Below are 23,694 nucleotides of genomic sequence, written 5' to 3'. Positions count from 1 at the left end.
TGCTGATTCCAGGTCTTTCTGAAGCTCTCCACGAGTGGTCCTGGGCTGTTGGAGAACCCTTCTGATGATTGTTTTGACTCCTCTGTCTGAAATCTTGCGAGGAGCACCTGGCCGTGGCTGGTTTATGGTAATGCCGTGTTCTTTCCACTTCCGGATGATGGCCCCAATGGTACTCACTGGAACTTTCAGAAGTTTAGAAATGCGCCTGTAACCAATGCCTTCAGTGTGTTTTGCAACAATAAGGCTGCGTAGGTCTTTGGACAGCTCTTTGCTTTTACCCATCATGCAATGCTTCTTGTCTAACACCTTGCTGGTGAGAAACCTTTTTAAAAGGCATTAATCAGGACTAAACCAGCTGATATTACTTTGCACTAATAGAGGACAGGTTAACCTTCTAAATACTGACAAACTCCAGCTGCTTTCTTGGCTTTCCTGACCTTTTTACCCCTCCTTTTCTTCATGTGTTCAATACTTATTCCCTGTGCCATTTCACTTTATTACACATAACTTGATTTATGAACATAAATGTTTGGATTCTTTGTATGTGTGCATTACTTGGGTTGATGCCGACATCTGGTGAAAATTTCATGTCAATAGCTTGATTAGAAATATGTTTTTTGAGAGAAATGTTGACGTGTTCAATACTTATTTTCCCCGCTGTATAATGACCTCCATGTGGCCGGCTAACATTGTACTGTAACAGCCAGAGCAACCTTTACAGCCAAAGCATTAGTCATGGCACTCGTGTATGAATTGCATATCTTTTGTCATCTATTCATTTATCCTGTGTTATTGTGCTACATGTATGAAGGCCATCATGTCATTTACTTGAACAAGTCTTCCTACCTGTGAAGAACGCCGACGCCATGTTGTTGATGGTCTGCCAACACAATTACATGAGTCCTTCCCCGGGGGCCGACAGACTGCTGAGGGACGCAAAAGGTTGAAGCTCCAGAAAATGCCGTCTTGTGCGTGCAATAGGTGAAACAGTCCACTGGAGAACCTATGGCATTCACATGACGATTTGGAGCTCATGTTGAGATGGATGCAGAGGGATCCCACGGGCTGTTAAGCGACAAGCGGCTTTTCATCTGTAACAGAAGTTGGAAGATTAGCTGCTATTCCTTTGCTGTAATGAAATACTCAGTTTTATAAAATTCATTCCTGCATAGAATACTTATTGCAATGATGCGGTGTTCAGAAGTAGGTTTTTTAGTCGCCATTAAAATAGACCGAATAAGGGAGAAGGGTTATGAGTGTGCTTTCTCTTCCGTTGTCACAATGATGCTCAAAGATAAAATCAGCGGCTTACACTCACCTAACAGATGCCTCGCCTCTGATGGCAATAGGTTCCAACACAAACTTAACACACCATGCTCGCAACGTAACCAGGACATCAAGGGATTTTCTCATCAAACAAAATATTTCCAAATAAACCACTTTTAGCTTCAGTTGTCATTGACTATGACGAGGGTAGCGAAACATACTTTTAAAAAATCGTTGTCAATTTGGCCCAAAGTCGTTCACATTATGTTATGGATTGCATAGCCCGAGCCCCTAACCCCTAGCCCCGAACCCTGCCCTAGCCCTAACCATAGCCCAAACCCTAACCCCCTAACCCCCTAACCCTAACTAGCCCTAACCCCTTAACCCTAACTAGCCCTAGCCCTAGCTTAGCCCTAACCCCAAACCCTTAAAATTACTGCAACTATACCTGGGAAATTCTGCCATGTAGTGGTCACTTTAAATTACTGCAACTATACTTGGGAATTTCCGCCATCTGGTTGTCACTTTAAATCCCTGCAACTTAACCTGGAAAATTCCGCCATCTAGTTGTCACTTACAATTACTGCAACATTACTTGTGAAATGACACAAATTGATTTCAAGGTCCAAAAAGTACACAAGTGGAGTGATTGTAACCCGTAAATACTGAAAAACATTCCTTATACAAAGTGTGTCATTATTTGTCAGTACTTACAGGACTAAATTCTTGCAAAATAATACTTCCATTGTTAACAGATGCTCCACTCGTATAGACAAGTGTTACAGTTGGTTTAGCTTTAAGTACAAGTGGTGATTAAGAAGAGAGTAGTTGTCAGAGAAAACGCCTTCTTGTGCGTGCAATAGGTGAAACTGTCCACTGGAGAACCTATGGCATCAGATGACGCTCCTATTTGGAGCTCATGTTGGGATGGATGAAGAGGGATCCCACGGGCTGTTAAGCGACAAGCGGCTTTTCATCTGTAACAGAGGTTGTAAGATTTATATATATATATAATATATATATATATATAATATAAAATTCATTCCTGCATTGAATACTTATTGCAATGATGCGGTGTTCAGAAGTAGGTTTTTTAGTCGCCATTAAAATAGACCGAATAAGGGAGAAGGGTTATGAGTGTGCTTTCTCTTCCGTTGTCACAATGATGCTCAAAGATAAAATCAGCGGCTTACACTCACCTAACAGATGCCTCGCCTCTGATGGCAATAGGTTCCAACACAAACTTTACACACCATGCTCGCAACGTAACCAGGACATCAAGGGATTTTCTCATCAAACAAAATATTTCCAAATAAACCACTTTTAGCTTCAGTTGTCATTGACTATGACGAGGGTAGCGAAACATACTTTTAAAAAATCGTTGTCAATTTGGCCCAAAGTCGTTCACATTATGTTATGGATTGCATAGCCCGAGCCCTAGCCCCTAACCCTGCCCTAACCATAGCCCAAACCCTAACCCCCAACCCTAACCCCCTAACTAGCCCTAGCTTAGCCCTAACCCCAAACCCTTAAAATTACTGCAACTATACCTGGGAAATTCTGCCATCTAGTGGTCACTTTAAATTACTGCAACTATATTTCGGAATTTCCGCCATCTGGTTGTCACTTTAAATCCCTGAAACTTAACCTGGGAAATTCCGCCATCTAGTTGTCACTTACAATTACTGCAACATTACTTGTGAAATGACACAAATTGATTTCAAGGTCCAAAAAGTACACAAGTGGAGTGATTGTAACCCGTAAATACTGAAAAACATTCCTTATACAAAGTGTGTCATTATTTGTCAGTACTTACAGGACTAAATTCTTGCAAAATAATACTTCCATTGTTAACAGATGCTCCACTCGTATAGACAAGTGTTACAGTTGGTTTAGCTTTAAGTACAAGTGGTGATTAAGAGAGTAGTTGTCAGAGAAAATGCCGTCTTGTGCGTGCAATAGGTGAAACTGTCCACTGGAGAACCTATGGCATCAGATGACGCTCCCATTTGGAGCTCATGTTGGGATGGATGCAGAGGGATCCCACGGGCTGTTAAGCGACAAGCGGCTTTTCATCTGTAACAGAAGTTGTAAGATTAATATATGTATAATATATATATAATATAATATAAAATTCATTCCTGCATTGAATACTTATTGCAATGATGCGGTGTTCAGAAGTAGGTTTTTTAGTCGCCATTAAAATAGACCGAATAAGGGAGAAGGGTTATGAGTGTGCTTTCTCTTCCGTTGTCACAATGATGCTCAAAGATAAAATCAGCGGCTTACACTCACCTAACAGATGCCTCGCCTCTGATGGCAATAGGTTCCAACACAAACTTTACACACCATGCTCGCAACGTAACCAGGACATCAAGGGATTTTCTCATCAAACAAAATATTTCCAAATAAACCACTTTTAGCTTCAGTTGTCATTGACTATGACGAGGGTAGCGAAACATACTTTTAAAAAATCGTTGTCAATTTGGCCCAAAGTCGTTCACATTATGTTATGGATTGCATAGCCCGAGCCCTAGCCCCTAACCCTGCCCTAACCATAGCCCCCAACCCTAACCCCCAAACCCTAACTAGCCCTAGCTTAGCCCTAACCCCAAACCCTTAAAATTACTGCAACTATACCTGGGAAATTCTGCCATCTAGTGGTCACTTTAAATTACTGCAACTATACTTGGGAATTTCCGCCATCTGGTTGTCACTTTAAATCCCTGCAACTTAACCTAGGAAATTCCGCCATCTAGTTGTCACAATTACTGCAACATTACTTGTGAAATGACACAAATTGATTTCAAGGTCCAAAAAGTACACAAGTGGAGTGATTGTAACCCGGAAATACTGAAAAACATTCCTTATACAAAGTGTGTCATTATTTGTCAGTACTTACAGGACTAAATTCTTGCAAAATAATACTTCCATTGTTAACAGATGCTCCACTCGTATAGACAAGTGTTACAGTTGGTTTAGCTTTAAGTACAAGTGGTGATTAAGAAGAGAGTAGTTGTCAGAGAAAATGCCGTCTTGTGCGTGCAATAGGTGAAACTGCCCCTTGGAGAACCTATGGCATCAGATGACGCTCCCATTTGGAGCTCATGTTGGGATGGATGGAGAGGGATCCCACGGGCTGTTAAGCGACAAGCGGCTTTTCATCTGTAACAGAAGTTGTAAGATTAAGATATATATATATATATATATAATATAAAATTCATTCCTGCATTGAATACTTATTGCAATGATGCGGTGTTCAGAAGTAGGTTTTTTAGTCGCCATTAAAATAGACCGAATAAGGGAGAAGGGTTATGAGTGTGCTTTCTCTTCCATTGTCACAATGATGCCAAAGATAAAATCAGCGGCTTACACTCGCCTAACAGATGCCTCGCCTCTGATGGCAATAGGTTCCAACACAAACTTAACACACCATGCTCGCAAAGTAACCAGGACATCAAGGGATTTTCTCATCAAACAAAATATTTCCAAATAAACCACTTTTAGCTTCAGTTGTCATTGACTATGACGAGGGTAGGAAAACATACTTTTAAAAAATTGTTGTCAATTTGGCCCAAAGTCGTTCACATTATGTTATGAATTGCAAATGAACCGGTTGAAACAATTGCTTACGTTATTTCCAGCATTCTGCGCGCCAATTATGTCCACAAAATGGCGACCGTCTTCAGCTCGTCAACTTCGACATCGTTTATATACTGTATATTGTCCTATTGTCGAAGCGAAACGCCACTATTCGTGCTTCAGCGTGACTTAAAACTTTGATACTGACCTTGGAGCATTGCTTGTGCGGCGTCTGAGTTACATGGCAACTCCAGTGTTCTCCGTCATTTCGAGCATTCTGCGCGCCAATTATGTCCACAAAATGGCGACTTCGGCTTCAGCTCGTCAACTTCGACATCGTTTATATACTGTATATTGTCCTATTGTCGAAGCGAAACGCCACTATTCGTGCTTCAGCGTGACTTAAAACTTTGATACTGACCTTGGAGCATTGCTTGTGCGGCGTCTGAGTTACATGGCAACTCCAGTGTTCTCCAACGCCCTCCGTCAGGGTGTTGGAACGCCGACTCCATACCGAATTAAATTGGCGCCAGTGAAAACGATGCTGTTGCTAGACAAACCGTTTCTTCGGCACTTCTTCACGGTCGTGGCGGTGTGAACTGTCAGTATTTTCAGCCCCAAAGCGTGTTAAGGGGCGGCCTGACTTCGTCAGAGAAAGAAACACGGTTGCCGCCTGCTTCCGGTCAACTTTTTCGACTACCCAGCAACAAGAGAACAGCGCGCGCACACACACGCGAGATCCCCGCACTTCCTGGTTCACGCTCAACCCGCCCCACATAGCTGGCCAAACACATGCCTGCAACAGCGTTGAAAACTTCTAAAAATTAAGCAATACACATGGAATATATTCTCAAGCCTTTTCAATACAGAGTTTCAACAATCACGTCTATTAGTTTTACAAACAGTAGTCGATGAATGTCCAACGGAGGTACGACTATGGCCTAGCATTTTAGCTTGAACATATAAATCGTCGGTTCTTTTAACACGGCACCGACGCTTCAGGGTTTTTGACATCTCAAACATTAAATAAACACCTACTTACGGCATTCCCTCTAGAATACCTCAGCTTGGCTGCCGACAGATTGACACAGCATAATTGGGATCGCCGGCGTCATGTTCCGGACGAAACCAGGAAGTGCAAACAGGAAGTTACAGCGCGGATGTGACGTCGAGTTTCACAATGATTTTACACACCTTAACAAGAGAAAGCAAATCATTGTTTATACTCCTGAAGGACATTGAGCACCGTTCGTACGGTGCTGTAAAAAAGGAGGTTTTATTTGATTTGTTGGTTATCACATATCGTCATCGCTTACTGGCGGATCAGTACGGTGGCCTGTGACGGACATACAAAGATGATATCAGCCTATATCGCCCCCTGTGGCCACTTTGAAAACACACAAACGTCTTTTTGTATTTTGGACTAACAAGTATATGTTGAGAGCACACAAATGACACATGATACAAATAACATAGCCAAGAGTTGCATCAAATTAATTTTTAAGGAGAATAAATTCAAGAATTGAGACCCTTAATTGACATCCTCCCTCGCCCACATCATAATGTAGCATCGATAGTCGCACATCCCAGCGTGCTTTGTGGTACTGTCTATGAAAGAAATAGCTGTTAAATTACTTGTTTTAAGCCACGTAAATAGGTTATCCTTGCACACGACAAGGCCAAGTCTGTTCTAAATCTATCTTTTGTGTTGATGTTTGATGGGATTTTTTCATGACACCGTGACTGTAATCGTTGTGCTGGGCAATCGTATACTGTGTTTTCTCAACGGTGAAGTGGTGGCTTACGTAAGCTTTGTCTTACTCTGCTGAAGCTTGTGGGACAGCGGACTGACGGCGACGGGGCCGCCGCGGGACTGCTGCTGAAGCGGGGCCTGAGGCGAGGCAAGGTGAGGCCGCCGCGCAGGCGGGCCGAGGCGTGGCGAGGCCGGAGCAGCTGGGCACCAGGTGACAAACAGTCTCATCCATCCAAACAACAGGCTTGCCTCACATTGAATGGCAACGTTTTAAAATCCTTGCAAACCACAAGAATTGCCGGCTGGCAGATACTAGAGGTAGCCCAGCGACTATGGTGTTCTTTATAGGACAACAGTCTATTTTACTATTTACTTGTATTTTTAGATAACTTATAAATTTTGTGTGACTATGTATTTGTATATGTTAAAACTTTACATTCCATGAGATAAAACTCAACTATTAACCTTTATGTGTGAAAGGCTGACATTAAATTGCCCTTTGTAAACGAATTTGAAAATCATTATTCATTTTGTCCACTAGAGGCCACCAGACTGCTGAGTAGAAAAAGTTTGATGCTGTGACAGCATTATGGCTGACTCTGCGGGCCGCTGTGAAGCTCATCCATTTATTGTAGTCTTCCTCGTCTCTCGCTCGCAAACACGGGCATCATATACAGTGGGATATTCAACACTGACTAACTAACCTAGCTACATGTAAGTACTAGTCATCACAACCTGTTGTCTAATTTCTTTCTTTTGAATTGAAATTTGTTGGGGAAAATCATGTAAGGCACAGGGGAACATGAAACACAAAACCTTTAACGACATTTAAGATATGCCTAAGATTAAGATATGCCTTTATTCGTCCCTCAGTGGGGAAATTTGGGGTGACTGTTTCCCCCTTCCCTTTTGTGTGTGTGTGTGTGGGGGGGGCTTCATACATACCTTATTCTCAAATTAAGAGTTATTCTTGATTGTTTATGTATTTTTTTATATTAACATTGTATTTACATTTTATTCTTGTAATTAAAAAGCATATGGCCTGCATTATTTTTCTTAAATTACGTTTTTAGAATGCTCTGTGGGACAATAAAAAACTAGCCAGGTGCTGCAAAAGGCCACCCGGCCACAATTTGTAGGCCTCATTGTTACGGTATCCATCCGTCCATCCATTCATTCATTTTCTACCACTTATCCTCACAAGGGTCGCACCAGTGCTGGAGCCTATCCCAACTGGGCGGGGCACACCCTGGACTGGTGGCCAGTCAATCCCAGGGCACATAGTATAGACAAACAACCATTCCCCCCCACATTCATACCTAAGGACAATTTAGAGTGGCTAATCAAGCTGGCATGTTTTTGGAATGTGGGAGGAAAGTGGAGTACCAGGAGAAAACCCACGCATGCACGGGGAGAACATGCAAACTCCACACAGAGATGGCCGAGAGTGGAATTTAACTCAGGTCTTCTAGCTGTGTGACCTGCACGCTAACCACTCTTCCGACACCATCTCATTCTGGTCTAATACAGTTACCATGCCATCGACTATGTGGGGAGTTCTCATTTTTGTACGGTGTGCTTTTATGTTATGTTTTTTTTTTATAAAATATAAGTCAGGCCTAGTTTGGTTACCAAGGCTGTTTTTTATTTTTAAGCACACACATATTGCGTCCACGGTCCATGCCTCTTTCAGACAGCAAGTCATGTCGCCGAAGACAATGACAACATAACAAAAATGTTACGTAATAGTGCTGCTGATGAACACTTCAAACGACAACAGACAGACGGCGTGTCACGTTACATGACGTTACCTCAAGGCTGCATAGCTTCTACATCTTAGTACGTCATGTGCTGCACTGGGCTGGCGCCATGCTGTTGGGCTGGGCAGTTTCCTCTTTCTAGAAAGACCAAACAGTAGAAAAGTAAAAAGTAGAAAAGGGGTGTATGCATTACAATGGATCCCATTAAAAAAAGAGTCATTGATACATCCAATAAAATGTTGATGTTGACATTCTCCTCCAACTTTGGATCAACATTTCCAGTAAGAGTGTTGTAATTATTACATTAGATTCAGCTCCACGATGCTCCACTTTTCTCTTGAATTGCCATTGTTCACCCGCTACACAGGTTGAAGCCCTAAATATGTTTCACACACTAATTAAACACATAAAATACTAATGTCAGCACTAATGAATGATAATTTAAGATGATCCATGAACAGATAAGCATTGGGTTAGGGTTTAACTTTTCACCTGATCATCAGGCTAGCAGGCTGAGGGTTGTGTCTATCAAGTAATTTTATTTTAAATTCCATTTTGGGTTGTCACAAGATTGTGAACACTAGAACACTGAATTGATTAAGTCATTTCTGTCAAAATTCAGTCGAATGCTGAAACTAAAACGAAATGTATGAATATCCTAGAATTGTGTAGAAATCAAACCTAGAAAAACATCAGTTTGGCAGATGACCGCTCCTCACACAATAAAGGGATTATTTAGTCAAAGAAGTTGCTATTTAGGATTTCTGCTTGCGTTGTCCTTGTATGTATGGGACTGGCATTTACTGTATACTCTAAAAGGTGGAATGTTTTCATTGTAGTATTCCTAAGAAAATCCCCTTTTGCTATTAATAGCTCCCTAGAATGAGTGACAGTTCACGTTTCTGTGGCACTTGCCGCCACAGCTATTTAGCCTTCAAGAGTGGTTTGAACATCTGGGTGGGACTGCAGACCCCGCCCACTTTCCCAGGGAGAGCAGCTTTATAAAGAGCAGGTGCACCTCCCGGCCTGTTGCAAGTGTTTCGTTTCCTTCAGTGAAAATTCTCAGTGAGTGGCTTCTGGTGGGTATTCTTTGAAAGTCTTAGTGTTTCTTCTCTTCCACTGGTGAAGAAAGACAAAGGTGAGGATGCAGGTGATGCTCCGACTGGTGGCTCTGCTCCTCACACTTTGCTGCTGCAGCTGTAAGTAGATGATCCCAAATGACCAGCACCAACACCAAATACTGTTTGGTCTCCCTTCTAACTACGATAATGTCACAGATGCTCAGCGCCTCAGCTTCGTGTTTCCGCGTGTTGGAAGCACTGCTGGAGCCACACGTCTCACCCTCACAGGAGACGGTAAGTGAAGACCCAAAGTAACAGGCATTTGGCTTTCATTGCTGATTGTTTATGGTTGGTAAAAGGTTTCGCTCAGGAGCGACAGTTCCAGCTGTATCCCAAGGACAACATGTTCGGCAACCACGTGATGCTGGTGTCGAACACTCGCTCCATCCCCTGCGATGTCGAGAGAGACTCCACACACGACAGCCAGATCTTGTGCTACACAAGGTACAGCCAATAGCTCTAAAAAAAAACTTCACTTCTGGTCACTTGGCTAATGGGACGTCTCCTTGCCAGACCCATGCCCAGCGACCACTACGTGGTCCGTGTCAGTGTGGATGGGGTTCCCGTTCGTGATGAAAACATCTGCAATGGAGTGTACAAACCATACCACTGCAGTTTCTATGTAACTCCAAATCAAACCATAATGTCAGACTTTTTCTTAGCTTTTTAAACATCTCACTGTAACTCCCCACAGACCAGGTGGTACAGGACACCCACCATCACGTCCCTGAGTCCGGTCAGCGGTCCTCCACGTAAGCTCCCAAAAGCTGGACACAAAAATGTCACAGGCCCCGGGTCTGAGTTTTCAAACTTTCAAATGGCCTTGACAGAGACCCTGGTGACGTTACGAGGACAAATCTTCACAGATGTCTACGGAAGCAACACTGCGCTGAGCTCAAATGGAAAGAACCTCAGATTTCTCAGGTAAGACCAAAATGTACCAACAATTCCTTGTTTTGCCACCCACCGACAGTGCTCTTGTTAAATGATGACATCTAATGTGGGGAATTTATTTACACCCAGCTACCCTCAATAATGCAGTCTTCACATGTGAAACCTCTACTATTCGTTCTGAAGCTGAGTGGAGACATTCAATGCTATTTATGGATTGAACAGACATAAAAAATGGCTTGAGTTCAAACAAAAGGAACTATTCCAAGACGGCTATCCAATCCAGATGTAAATACCTGGAAATAAATCTCAACTGTTATTATCTGTTCTCGTATTTGCCTTTTTTATGTCAAACCCAAATGTTTCAGTCTACAACAAAAACATAGAAATTGACCTCACTGTTCCACAACTTCTGGAGGGAATTATTCCCTGAGCAACTATAGTGTGTTCCATCACTGCCGAACAAAGAGGAAAATTTGATGTTTAACAAGAAAAAAATTATCACTAAAGCATAAAGACAAAGAATACAAGTGATCCTTGATGCAGGTCCTACATGGGCGGGATGCCGTGCGAGATGCTCAAACCTGAATCTGATGAGCTGTGAGTATAACGTCAAACATCTTGTATCTTTTAAAAGCTTCTATGTGTTGAAGCCACTGTAACAAATTCAAATTTGCACGTCTCTCCAAAGATACAAGCTGAAACTGGACTCGGAAAGTTCAAACTGGGGACATATGAGCTGCAGAATGACCGGGACTTACGTTGGTAAGCGCAAGTGAAATGTAACAATATAAAATGTATTTTGTACTGCTTTTTTATGCTTTTGGCTAACATATTCGATTTTTTCATTGATTTGTGTTCCACCACCTACAGGACATCACAACATGAGCTACATTCTGGATGAAAGCTACGGCAGGTGAGGGGATTTCTTACATGCTCTCATATGACGACTCCCTATTAGGAGCCCAGCAGAAGGTGTATACTGGATGACTTCAACTAGGTCATTCCAGTGTCTACGACCAGTGGCTTATTATTTTTATAATGACTATCATTCAAGGCATTTTTGTGTTATTTTTGGAAAGATGTAATTCATTTTTAGTTAAAGGCACTACTTGGTGCTCTATTGCTGATGTAATGTCAATTTTTACATGACAACTCTGTTGTTATTTTGCTTGCCAAGTCAAAAGTCACCTCTTTCTCACAGAACTTATGAGCGGCACAGTATTAACTGCATTATGCTGCAATTTCAGCAAAATTGCAATTTTCCGACTTTGGCAACATTTGTGCTTGCTACATGCTCTACATTGGCTTTCATGAAAGGAAGATCCCGATACTGTTTTTATGATGATATCGGGCCGATAACACCTTAATCCAACCCTAACCCTAACCCTAACCCTCAAGTTAAGAAAGTGCCTGGGTTGTCCTGTAACCTCCCTAAATCATGCCATTAGTGTATTTGCCTTTAAACATGAGTAAATTAGCTTAAATGCTAACATGCTAACAGTTATCATGCTAGCACCTAGCAAGAGAGCCTCAAGTTCAGAAAGTGCCAGGGTTGTCCTATAACCTCCCTACATCATGCCATGTGTGTATTTGCCTTCAGACATGAGTAAATTAGCTTAAATGCTAACATGCTAACAGCTACCATGCTGACACCTAGCAAAACAGCCTCAGGTCCTGAAAAGTTTGGGGCAGTCGCAAAACAGCCGCAGGTCCTGAAAAGTTTGGGGCAGTCCTACAGTGTCCCCACATCATGCCAAGTGTATATTTGCCTTTAAGCTTTAGAAAATTAGCAAAAATGCTAACATGCTAACGGCTACCATGCTAACACCTAGCAAAACAGCCTCAGGTCCTGAAAAGTTTGGGGCAGTCCTACAGTGTCCCCAAATCATGCCATGTGTGTCAGACTTTTCACAGCCTTGTAGCTCAGCCATACGGCCACGTAGAAACGTGATTGACGGCTCGTTTTTTTGATAAACTTCTGAACTCTCTCTGTGGCTAAATGCTAATTGCTAGCATGTTAGCATTTAAGCTAATTTACTCATGTCTAAAGGCAAATACACACATGGCATGATGTAGGGAAGTTATAGGACAACCTTGGCACTTTCTGAACTTGAGGCTCTCTTGCTAGGTGCTAGCATGATAACTGTTAGCATCTTAGCATTTAAGCTAATTTACTCATGTTTAAAGGCAAATACACTAATGGCATGATGCAAGGAGGTTATAAGACAACCTTGTCAGTTTCTAAACTTCAGGCCTTCTTGCTAGGTGCTAGCATGGTAGCCGTTAGCATGTTAGCATTTAAGCTAATTTACTCATGTCAAAAGGCAAATACACACATGGCATGATGTAGGGAGGTTATAGGACAACCTTGGCACTTTCTAAACTTGAGGCTCTCTTGCTAGGTGGTAGCCGCTAGCATGTTAGCATTTAAGCTAATTTACTCATGTCTACAGGCAAATGGTATTCAATAGCTTTACATTCCTGTATGTGTGACTCACAAAACACCTTTCACACACTTGCAAGATTGTATTGCCTGATGATTGCTCCATTACCTCCATGACTCACCTCTTGGAAATTCACACACACACACACACACACACACACACATGCATGCACAAACACACATATACACACGTACGGGAAAGTATATATCGTCTTCCTTTAGACCGACACCAACATCTTTCTTTGTTTTGGCATTTTTCTATCTTGTTTTGGCTTGCTTGTAATCATTTAAACCCGGGACTTCACCTCCTCACAGGTTGTCTTTGGCTTTAATGATGCAATGATGATTTCACTCTTAATACGTTTTTTTATCCTATTATTGAAATGATTTCTATTGCTTGAGGAAGATGGCCGCACCCTAAATTTGTGTCTGCTCAACATTGCTTTCACCTAGGCTGGTATTTTTCTTATAAAGCTTGCCAGAGTGTTTGCTGGGTGTCTATAAATAGTGTGAAAAAGTGTTTGCCCCCCCCCCCTCCTGATTTCTTTGTCACACTTGTCACACATGTTTCAAACATCATCAAACAAATGTAAATATTAGTCAACAACAACCCAACTGAACACAAAATGCAGTTTTTAAATGAAGGTTTTTATTATTAACGGAGAAGAAATCCAAACCTACATGGCCCTGTGTGAAAAAGTGATTGCCCCCTAAAGCGGCACCCTTAGCAGCAACGACTGCAATCAAGCGTTAACTTGCAATGAGTGTCTTACAGTGCTAGGGAGGAATTGTGACCCACTCGTCTTTGCAGAATTCTTGTCTTTCAGTCACATTCAGTCACACATTCATTCTCATACAAATCTCGTAAAAATCTCGTAAAAATCTCATTAAAATATTTTCTTGTTAGTTTTATTTCAAGTATGTGCCAAGGACCAATTACAAATTAGCAGCGGACTGTAAATGCCCCCAGGCCGCACTTTGCTCACCCTTGTTGTAACTACAATGTTTAACGTTATTAGAGCCCTCTAGACATGAACACCCCGATTGTCGTATTACCCAATATAATTGACATAAGTGCAAAACTAACGTGTTCCCCTGGGGAGTTGAGTGCTGGGGGGGGACAGAGTATGCCATGTTTTCACGAGGGTTTTTTTTTTTTAGGGATTATTGTGCCTGTTGTGGTATTGTTCAAATCTGCAATAAAAGCCTGTTGTTCCGGCGATCAAGTAGCGTTACTAACATAACTAACATAACATAGTTTGATGCCTCACATTTATGGGGGTGTTGGCGTAGGTGACATTTATTTGACCTGAACACTATTCAAGACTAAACATCATCCAAACCAGAAATAAAACCAGAAATCATTTAATAATAATGATAGGAGATTTTTCCCACAATCTGGTTTTCTCTGTGAATGCGGCATCGTAAATTGGTTCCCAAAAGGAGGTACGAGTGCCCCTGGAGTTGTATGAAGATACTCCAGCTTCCTTCAATCAATAAAAACCCTGGAGAATTGGATTTTTTATTGTTTGCTAGAAGTAGCTGTTTGTTGTTATTTGTTTATGTGACAAATGACCAAAGTGAATGTTGTGTCTTCATTTTTTGTTCTCATTTGGAACCTAAAATGGTTCCAAATATTCAAGGAGTCACTACAAACTTCATAGAAGAAGTCTTGCCCCATTGGAAGCTCACCTGACCTAGCAGGGGCGTGGCAACACAGAAACTCTATAAATGAAAGCATGCCAAGAATTTCATTAACAACATTGAGAACGCTCATCCACGCAGCTCCCGACGCTCCCAGACCAAAGCCACCATGTTCAGATTATACACATTCATCTCCTCTTTGCTGCTCCTGCTCTCGTTCGCTAGCTCAGGGGAAGGTTGGCCTCACCAAGCCCGGGAGGGCACTCTTGATGTGGACACTCTAGTGGAGGCAGTCAAGATGGGAATCCTTAACTCACTTGGTATGGACAAGGAGCCTCAGCTCACGCAGAAGGTCTCGGATGAAGAACTGAGCAGGATGTATCAGCTCTACTGGGACAAACTGGGGGAGATGAGAGGAAATTCCACCCGGCCGGTGGGGACTACCATGTCGACTGTGCTTTTTCCAGCTGCAGGTGAGAGATTAGTCGGAGTACCAGTAGTAACTCATGACTGACACACCTACAGCGCTGGTGGCGTAGAGTGACACGGAGTGAAAGGATTGTGTGAGTGGGAGTAGGAAGGAATGTTTGATGCAGAGTTCATTCAAGAAATCTTAACCGGCTCATGCAGTCAAAGGCTGAATAATGCAAACACTTTCCTTCTTGCATTTACTAAGCATGACAGGCACACCTTATGGAACCTCTCTGACTTCTATATGTTGTTCTCATTTCAAAACACTGTTGTGTTTCAAGTAACAAGTATAAAGACAAGTCAAACAAACACACAATAAAACAAAAATAAAGTAAAACTACTCACCTTCTAAATAATGCTTCACTGGAATTATATTACTAAGCCTTGAATTGCACAGACATACACTGTAGTTTTTTGTATGATTTTGTTTTTTGGTTGAAAATGTATGACAAATATTACCAAAATAAAACTAAAAAAAAACAGGTCCATATCAAGCACTGAAGTTACTACATGAAAAAAAAAACAGAACACTTTTCTGGACTAGACTAACCACCTGGCATGAACATTCGTCAGTTTGTCAGTCGTAAACTCGGACTTGCTCATTTTCTCGTCCAGTTTAGTTTGAGGAAGAACGTCGCTACGGTTCCCTAAATTGTTCATGTCAATCACGACTTGGTGCTTTGCACTGGCTAAACGTGACCTGCTTCGGTGGTTAGAAAAAAGGCATATTACCCTACAACAGCCACAATAACACAGGCTACCGTTGCTGCAGTAACCCAGGCCAAGCTAAAACTCAACTCTGAACCGTAGACCGTCACTTCCTGTCTGCCCTCCTGGGAAACACGTTTATTGTATTTATGTCTTAAATTCCTTATTTACCCTTTTCATGTCTGTTATAAGACTGTAAATGTGACTATAGGGGTGTTAGTTCATGTCTAAAGGGCTCCAATAATGCATTACGAAGGTCATAATATTCTATTTGATTCAGGTTTGGAGCCAATTAACTTCGACAAACGAGGGTTGAATTGGTTATAGATAGTAACCCCCCCCCCCCCGGCTTTTCCTTGGTCTGTGTGTGGAATATGTTTGGACATGTTTAACTAAAGTCTCACAAGATTTGCTAACATCTCACATGATGACTTTCTGACTTTTGAGGCATTTTGATTCAACTCCAATTTGTACGACTGTACAGGCTCAACTCTACTTGATATTTCGGATATCACGGTGCTTAATGCTTACAAAATATTTAGTTTTCATGCTAATGCCATCTGTGTTCCAGTCGCCTTAAAATTGTATTTACAAGGTACACACAGTCACATAATAACAGAATATTGCAAATGTTTTATTGCCTCGTTTTTACATTTTCTATGCACTTTCTGTCTATAGTGGCGCCAATAAAAGCACCTCAGAGTGAAGAACAAGCACCGCCTGGTCCACACCCGCAGTGGTACAGAGCTGTTTTCCAAAAGAACCCAAAAATCCACATGGAAATGATGCTAACCCGAGCCGAGCTGAAGCTTTCCAGGCGTATCCTCATCCAACCAACACAAGTGAACGTTAAAGTGAAGAGGATGAAGGTGGTGAACTCAACAACATGGACACAAACGGGGTCTCGTGATAACAACACACTCATGCCGCATGCGACGGTGGACATCAGCCCTAAGGTGGAAAAGTGGATAAGAGCAGATGATAAGTCGCTGGTTGTTGACGTAAGAATGGCTGAGGGTGAAGGTGACCCAATACTTTCTCTGGAATTAGACTTCACTCGGTCCAAATCAGCACACGGCGTGAGACTGCCTCGCTCCAACAGGGAGGATGACTGCAACGACCAAGGATGGTGCTGCCGCAAGTCAGCTAACGTGTCATTCAGAGACATCGGATGGACGGATTGGGTCGTGGCCCCGACGGAGTACACCATGCACTTGTGCGACGGCACCTGCCCGCACAACTACAAGCCTGCTAGCATGCACACGCAAGTGAAGACTCGACTGCACCAGATCATGAAAGACAGGATGCCGCGGCCCTGCTGCGTGCCGGCCTCGTACGAGCCCATGGTCCTCATGCACTACGACAGCAAGGGGAAGTTGAAACTCACACCTTTTAATGACCTAATAGTCAGTAAATGTCACTGTGCCTGAAAGTTGAGTTTGAGTTTTTCTTAGGATAAATCATGTTACTGGTGATGATTTTTTGTTTTGCTTAATGGTTTATTTATTTAAACTTTCTATTTATTGTGTTGAGTGATTTCATATGTGTTGTATTGTCTTACATTTCAGTCATATCAAATGTATCTGTGCTAACCTGTTGCACTTGAATTTACAGTATCACATGTTTCATAATAAAACAACATCCAGGAAATGAAAGTCTCTCATTGGCTATTTCATGACTAAATTAGGGTGTATCTGTATTTGACATCAGCTGATTTAGATATGACAACTTCGATATCTGCGACCTTGACCTTGGCAAGGGATGATGTGTACATGATGAGACGTTGACTGTAGAAAAGAAAACACTGTGTGCTCTGTGTGAAAACCGATATGCCTATATTGTCCAATACCGATATCAGCCCATACCCATGTACGTGTATATATATACATATATATATATATATATATATATATATATATATATATATATGTGTGTGTGTGTGTGTGTGTATGACATATCTCCTGTGTGGATGATGGGGGGGGGGAATCCAACACTGATATCAACCCATATAGCATTTTTATGCTGATATTGGACATCCCAAATGATAATAATAAAAGTTGCTTTGTCATACTTAAGTGGATAAATTCCAGTAGTACCATGACCACAATGTACTCAAAAGCGTTCACACAACCGATCACCAGCCAGCAGAATGAAAGCGCAGCGGTACATACAGGTATGTATGTACAGGTTTGCTTTATTTAGTAAGACATTTCATTTCGTACACGGAGAGAAACATGTGAAATTCCGCATTCTATGAATGTGGGACAACATAGACGTCGTCATCTTGCGGGTCCGGTAGAATGGCGAGGTTACAGGCAGGATCGTTGCTGTATATTGCATCATCCGGTGAATCACACTGCAAATACAAATCGTCTTGGAGTATGCAAGGTGGCCTGCGGAGAAACAATAATGTAAACATTGCAAAGCACCAGAAAACCTGTGACGACAAATATGAAGTCACAAGTGTGGATTTCCTTTTCCCACTGTGCATCATAAAAATCCAGCAGTCAGTCATCAGTCATCAGCTGATGTGTGGATTTCCTTTTCCCACTGTGCATCATAAAAATCCAGCAGTCAGTCATCAGTCATCAGCTGATTTGTTTGACTAAAACGGAATTAAGTCAAATGAGGAAATACGCTGTTTCGTCATTGGTTTCCGTTCTCTTCTCTTTTTTGTTTACTTCACTTTCATATTTGACATACCACAGTCGGAATTTCCTGAGTGAACATAAGTGAGTGGAAGAAAAAATTGGCACACCTGCTTTGGGGCCTGAAGCCACTTTTCTGGGCGCTCAGGTTTTCATAGATGGGAGTCTGATCGGCCGATGGCGTCCTGATCATACTGGCGTACTCTTTGTCGGGTGACCCTGTACAGTCCTCCTTTTGTTTGTTTCTTTTTCCACGTAGCGACAGAACCCATTTGTTCTTGCTGAATTTGACCAGTAGTACAACAGCTGTGGCCACGAGCGTCAGAAAGAAGAGCGTCAGCCCCACGGCGAGACCGGTTGGGGAGGCGGGGGCTGCACATGTTGTGGTGCTGTTTCCAGCGACGCAGGTGTTATTGAGTCGCATGACCTGCAGAAAAACAAACCACATTTACTTACATTAAAAACACCGGCTCAAGCTGTAGTCTTGGTACCTTGTATGCCCTGGTTTTTGTAGGATTTGGTAATGGTAATGGTAATGGTTTTATTTCATTTGAACATGCATCAGATTCCAATTGAGTACATCCCATAATCAGTTCCCAGTTCCACATGTCCAAAAGGAGTAGGAAGAAGCAAAGCTTATTAAATCCTACCCCTCCATCTGGTACTTTTACAATCAGTAACTGTTACATTTGTTCACTTCCTGCTTTCCATAATACAGTTTAAGGTTTTTATATATATATATATATTTATTTTTTTTGTCCCGTACCGAAGTAGGAGGTGATATTACCATCCAATGACAAAATGTGTACCATAGTAACTGTCCATATAGTGATATATATAGCACATCATGACTGGTTCAAGACTCGTCATCCATTTGGGTTTCATACATGGTAAGGCCAAACAATGCACCCTACAAACTAGTCGTTTGTCTGTGTATCATTAACACAGAATCAAATGTCTGACTGAAGAATTTGACTCAATGTTGTTAAAGAGGACCTATTATGTGGAATAAATTAAGAGACCGTTTTGGCAGGAAGCACAAATTCAAGGAAATACAGCTGGAGTAGGTGCAGATTCTGGAAGATCTAGAATGTTTTCTGCTCTACAGGAGCCCACAACTCTATACAAAGGGTTACGTACTTCGGTACGAGGTGCATTATTAAAAATAAAATTTTAATAACTTTTACCTTAGCTTGCCTCATAAACAGGGAAGGAGAGCCTGGGAGGGGGCGGGGGAAGCATAGCTTGGGGGAGGGCAGAGAGCGTATTGCGCCTACAGCCACGCCCATAAGGGAGCCGGCTCCTCTGTGACATCACAAATGAACAGTTTAGCAACGCCCTCTCAAATCGTGTGTTCTGAGCCATCCCAAACTTTGTTTAGGGCTCACTTCCAAATGCAAAAACCTCATTATCTGAAACGTTGGCATCGTTTAACACGAGAATACAACATTCTAACTACATTTATAGGTCAGAAAAATGGAAAAAGCTTAATAGGTCCCCTTTAGCAATATTGAGTCTCATTTTTCAGTCGGATATTTGATTCTGTGTTAACGACTAGTTTGAGACAAACGACCAGTTTGTTGGGTGAATTGTTTGGCCTTACCATGTATGAAACCCAAATGGATGACGAGTCTTGAACCAGTCATGACAGTTACTATGGTACCCATTATGTCATTGGATGCTCATATCACCTCTTACTTCGGTACGGGACAAAAAATAAATTAATTCCCAAAACAAAACAAAACAAAACAAAAAAAACCTTAAACTGTATTATGGAAAGCAGGAAGTGAACAAATGTAACAGTTAGTGATTGTAAAAGTACCGGATGGAGGGGTAGGATTTAATAAGCTTTGCTTCTTCCTACTCCTTTTGGACATGTGGAACTGGGAACGGATTATGGGATGCACTCAATTGGAATCTGATGCATGTTCAAATGAAATAAAACCATTACCATTACCATTACCATTACCATTACCATTACCATTACCAAGGGTTATTTCTATACTGCGTGAGTCCAACTGAATTCAAAACCTGTCTTTTACAAAAGTTGACTGTTACAGTAGTTGCTCTCGACTCCCATCCGGAAGTCATTCTCCGTCGCCCCTCACCGACTTCATCAAGGGTTGATTCTGTAGTTCCTTGTTAACTAACACTAACTAACACCTCAGGGCTTGGATAAGAGAGGTGAGAAATACTACTGAATTCAAGAAGAAAACACCAAGGTGTCGTCTGTGCGGCTCTGCCTTCCCCTCTTTCCTCGTCACTTATCACCGTCCTTGCCAACAAGAGTATTTCTCGTCATTTTCTGCATTTAAAGCGACGATTATTCTCTATAAAATGTGTTTTGTGTTAATATTTGGAACGGATTAGGATGAAAAAGCGAGACATAACTGTATCTTGAATACACTGAAGGCCTTGAACACTTGAACAACAACAGTTGATAATCTTGGTAGGCCTATTCAGTTTTTAAAAGGTGTTCTCATCTACATTCATGTTACCACACACTACAACATTTAGCGTCCTGAGACTGGATTTCATTTGACAACATGTTCAGTCCTCTAATACCAATGATTACATTCTGGAATTGCTATCTTGGCAGTACGTCAAGTATGGTTGTTTTAAGTAGAGGAAGAATTGTTTTGACATATACCAGTTGAAAATAGACTCTTAACATCTTACCGATCGGATCTCCAAAGTCGTGCGTTGTGAGCTAAGTCATGTCATTTGTCTTCTCCACTCCGCCGCACTTGTAACAGTCAAGTTCCTCTTTTCTGACATCTTGGAAGTGGGCAACGAAGAAGCTAAAATCATACTTCCTGTAAGGGCTCTTTATGAAAGTCCACACTTTCTAAATCAGGAGTCTCAAACTCAATTTACTTGGGGGCCACTGGAGCTCGGGTCTGGGTGAGACTGGGCCTCATCAGGTTTCCCCCCCCCCCCAAAAAATTAAAAAAACGTTGCTTTGGTTCCAATTTTCTACAAGAAAAGCTCTGATAAAACATTCCACTGTTCTCAAATATCTTACTTTTTATTTTTCTACACAAAATATGATGAAAAATAAATAAACAAATCAAGAATAAAGAAAATCAATCAATCAGTAATGAAAAAATACATATAACAATAATAATAAAACGACAAATAATAAAAACTTAAGAAACCACATATAGTTGGTGGGTAGACAAATGATTTTTTTTCAGATTAAAATGAACAAAAGATTATTAGAGCCCTTTGGACATGACAAAACACGACTATAGTCACATTTATACTCTTTTTATTTACAACATATTGCGCAACTGCAGGGTCTTGAGACACACGCTAACTCGCAAACTAGAGAGCTAGCGACCTAAACGGTAGCCTTCAAGTTATTTCCTTTAAACTTAAATAGCCAAAAACTTACCACTTCCACATGGATAGGGAGGATAACTATTAACAGTTATTTAACCTTTAACATGAACATGAATCAAACGTAATAATTTTTTCTGGGTACATGATACCATACAGCATCCATATCAAACTTGCGTGGGCCGCACTAACATTAAACTTTCATATCAAGACGGGGGCCTCAAACTAGTGTCCTGCGGGCCACATATGGCCCGCGGGCCGCGTGTTTGAGACCCCTGTTCTAAATGATTAAATTTTCCCAAATTGGATTATTCAATGTAGTGTGACAGTCCTGCACTAGACGCCACTTTCACTCTTTAAGGATATTTGTGTTGGGTTCTATTAAATCCAGGGCCCCTTGAATTGAGTCTTTTCACAAAAATGAAGTGCATATTTAATACTGAACATGTTCTCAGACAAACAGCAGGACTTTTACCTCCCCCTGCTGTCAGTCTATCTCCAAACAAGCAAGAGCTATCCACCAATAAGCAAAACAAATGAAAATCCTGAAAATGGTCCAAATAGTATGAAATAAATAACACGATTAGTATGCGGCTCAAAAGATCGGCTGTGGCGAATCCATAATCACGAAAAATCTGAAAGAAACAAACAATTGGTATTATTTAAATAATGTATTATATTATTATGAGTTAATTGGCAATGTTAATGATCAATAAATATATAAATAATTAAATATCAACATTATTCATTCAAGGTTAAGGTTTTTTTTATTTTATTTTTTTAATAATTATATGAGCATTCAATGCCATAATGGGTACCATAGTGCGTGTCAATATAGTGATATATATAGCACATCATGACTGGTTCAAGACTCTTCATCCTTGGATTTAGCAAACATCAACTGCTTGTATTGTTTCTTGAATTGGCTCATCGTTGTGCATTGTTTGATTTCCTTACTCAATCCATTCCATAGTTTGATTCCACATACTGAAATGCTATGGCTAGCATAACGTAGTCCTAGCATAGACGTGTTTCAAATGTACTTCTTCCCTGAGATCATATTTCTCCTCTCTTGTAGAGAAGTATTGGATGACATTTTTAGCTAATTGCTTATTTTTAGCCTTATGCATTATTTTAGCTGTTTGAAGATGAACTATATGAGCAAGTTGAAGTATTTGTGATTTTAGAAATAAGGAGTTAGTATGTTCTCTGTAGGCGGCATTATGAATTATCCTTACTGACCTTTTTTGCAGTACATTTAGCGAGTGAAGATTGCTTTTATAGTTATTAGCCCATATTTCCACACAATAAGTAAGATATGGTAGAACCAGAGAGCAATAAAGAGTGTGGAGTGATTTCTGATTGAGAACAAATTTTGCTTAGTTCAATACTGAAATATTTCAGGCCACCGATGAAAGTAATGCAGAAATAAATAAAAAAATCTTGAATCAAATTTCTTTTTTTAGAGATGTCCGATATTGTTTTTTGTTTGTTTTTTTTTTTGCCAAAAACTGATATTTCAATATTGTCCAAACCGTCCAAAACATGTGTTGTATACACCGTTTTTTTAAATGTCAGATTTCCTCATTGGGAACAAAATCTGATACCGATATCAACTGATGCATTTTATGAGTGTAACAGCCATAAAATTTTCTACTGGTTAGCACGTTGACCGCATGTTGGTTTGAATCTCTGTTGGGAATCCCCAAAGTCAACTGGGATAGGCTCCATACCCCTCATTCATTTCTTACAAAATGAATTAATCAATGCTAATATATTCTTATTATATACTGTTATTTTAATATACATATATACGTACATGTATGGATATGGGAATGGAAACGATGATCACAAATGACAAGACTATAGCTTTAATGCTAAATGCCAACATGGCTTTGTTATGACAAGACAGTAGTGCTGCAAAAAAGGAAGAAAATTCAAAATCAACCAACCACTGAGATCAGCAACATGCCCCCCCCGCCCCCCCACCCTCCCATCTTCACATAACACATTAAACTTTCCCTCTTTATTCAGCACTAGTCATCAAGTGAGCACTCTTCTT

The 23,694-nt window shown here is 41.1% G+C and overlaps 2 protein-coding genes and 1 long non-coding RNA gene across 4 annotated transcripts in view; 1 reads left to right on the top strand and 2 right to left on the bottom strand.

Moving 5' to 3' along the window:
• LOC131126542 (uncharacterized) overlaps window positions 1-1,397 on the bottom strand; it is a 2,829-nt gene extending 1,432 nt beyond the window's left edge. The window contains exons 1-3 of the mRNA XM_058069195.1: window positions 1,373-1,397; window positions 847-1,030; window positions 1-182 (exon numbers count right to left, since the gene is read on the bottom strand). The exon at window positions 1-182 is cut by the window's left edge and continues 1 nt beyond it. Of these exons, the coding sequence (XP_057925178.1) occupies window positions 1-182; window positions 847-1,030; window positions 1,373-1,397 (391 nt within the window). The remainder of the gene's footprint in view (window positions 183-846; window positions 1,031-1,372) is intronic.
• Window positions 1,398-2,764: 1,367 nt separating this feature from the next.
• On the bottom strand, window positions 2,765-5,984 carry LOC131126311 (uncharacterized). Of its 2 annotated transcripts, none has more exons than XR_009129140.1 (3): window positions 5,891-5,984; window positions 4,169-4,431; window positions 2,765-3,342 (listed from the first exon to the last, which is right to left on the bottom strand). It is a non-coding gene; the product is annotated as an uncharacterized LOC131126311 (long non-coding RNA). The 2 variants fall into 2 exon arrangements; XR_009129139.1 differs by lacking the exon at window positions 5,891-5,984 and adding an exon at window positions 5,057-5,878.
• A 3,429-nt stretch (window positions 5,985-9,413) lies between these two features.
• On the top strand, window positions 9,414-17,179 carry LOC131125824 (growth/differentiation factor 8). The gene is made up of 11 exons (XM_058067718.1): window positions 9,414-9,560; window positions 9,639-9,716; window positions 9,782-9,926; window positions 9,996-10,104; window positions 10,177-10,234; window positions 10,313-10,406; window positions 10,920-10,973; window positions 11,065-11,138; window positions 11,247-11,289; window positions 14,689-14,936; window positions 16,321-17,179. Exons 1-11 carry the CDS (start codon window positions 9,506-9,508, stop codon window positions 17,070-17,072), a joined length of 1,710 nt encoding a protein of 569 aa, XP_057923701.1. The 5' UTR covers window positions 9,414-9,505; the 3' UTR covers window positions 17,073-17,179.
• Window positions 17,180-23,694: the final 6,515 nt, after the last annotated feature.

This window comes from Doryrhamphus excisus, chromosome 3, assembly GCF_030265055.1.
Source record: "Doryrhamphus excisus isolate RoL2022-K1 chromosome 3, RoL_Dexc_1.0, whole genome shotgun sequence".
Taxonomy (NCBI): Eukaryota; Metazoa; Chordata; class Actinopteri; order Syngnathiformes; family Syngnathidae; genus Doryrhamphus; species Doryrhamphus excisus.
The sequence above is the reverse complement of the archived record's forward strand: the minus strand, read 5'-3'. Positions and strand labels throughout refer to the sequence as shown.

Excerpts from the sequence above, each read along its gene's own strand:
- LOC131125824 (XM_058067718.1), top strand. The coding sequence starts at position 9,506 with ATGCAGGTGATGCTCCGACTGGTGGCTCTGCTCCTCACACTTTGCTGC. Across the intron at positions 9,561-9,638 it reads CACACTTTGCTGCTGCAGCT|ATGCTCAGCGCCTCAGCTTC; the intron begins GTAAGTAGATGA and ends ATAATGTCACAG. Across the intron at positions 11,290-14,688 it reads CTGGATGAAAGCTACGGCAG|CTCAGGGGAAGGTTGGCCTC; the intron begins GTGAGGGGATTT and ends CTCGTTCGCTAG.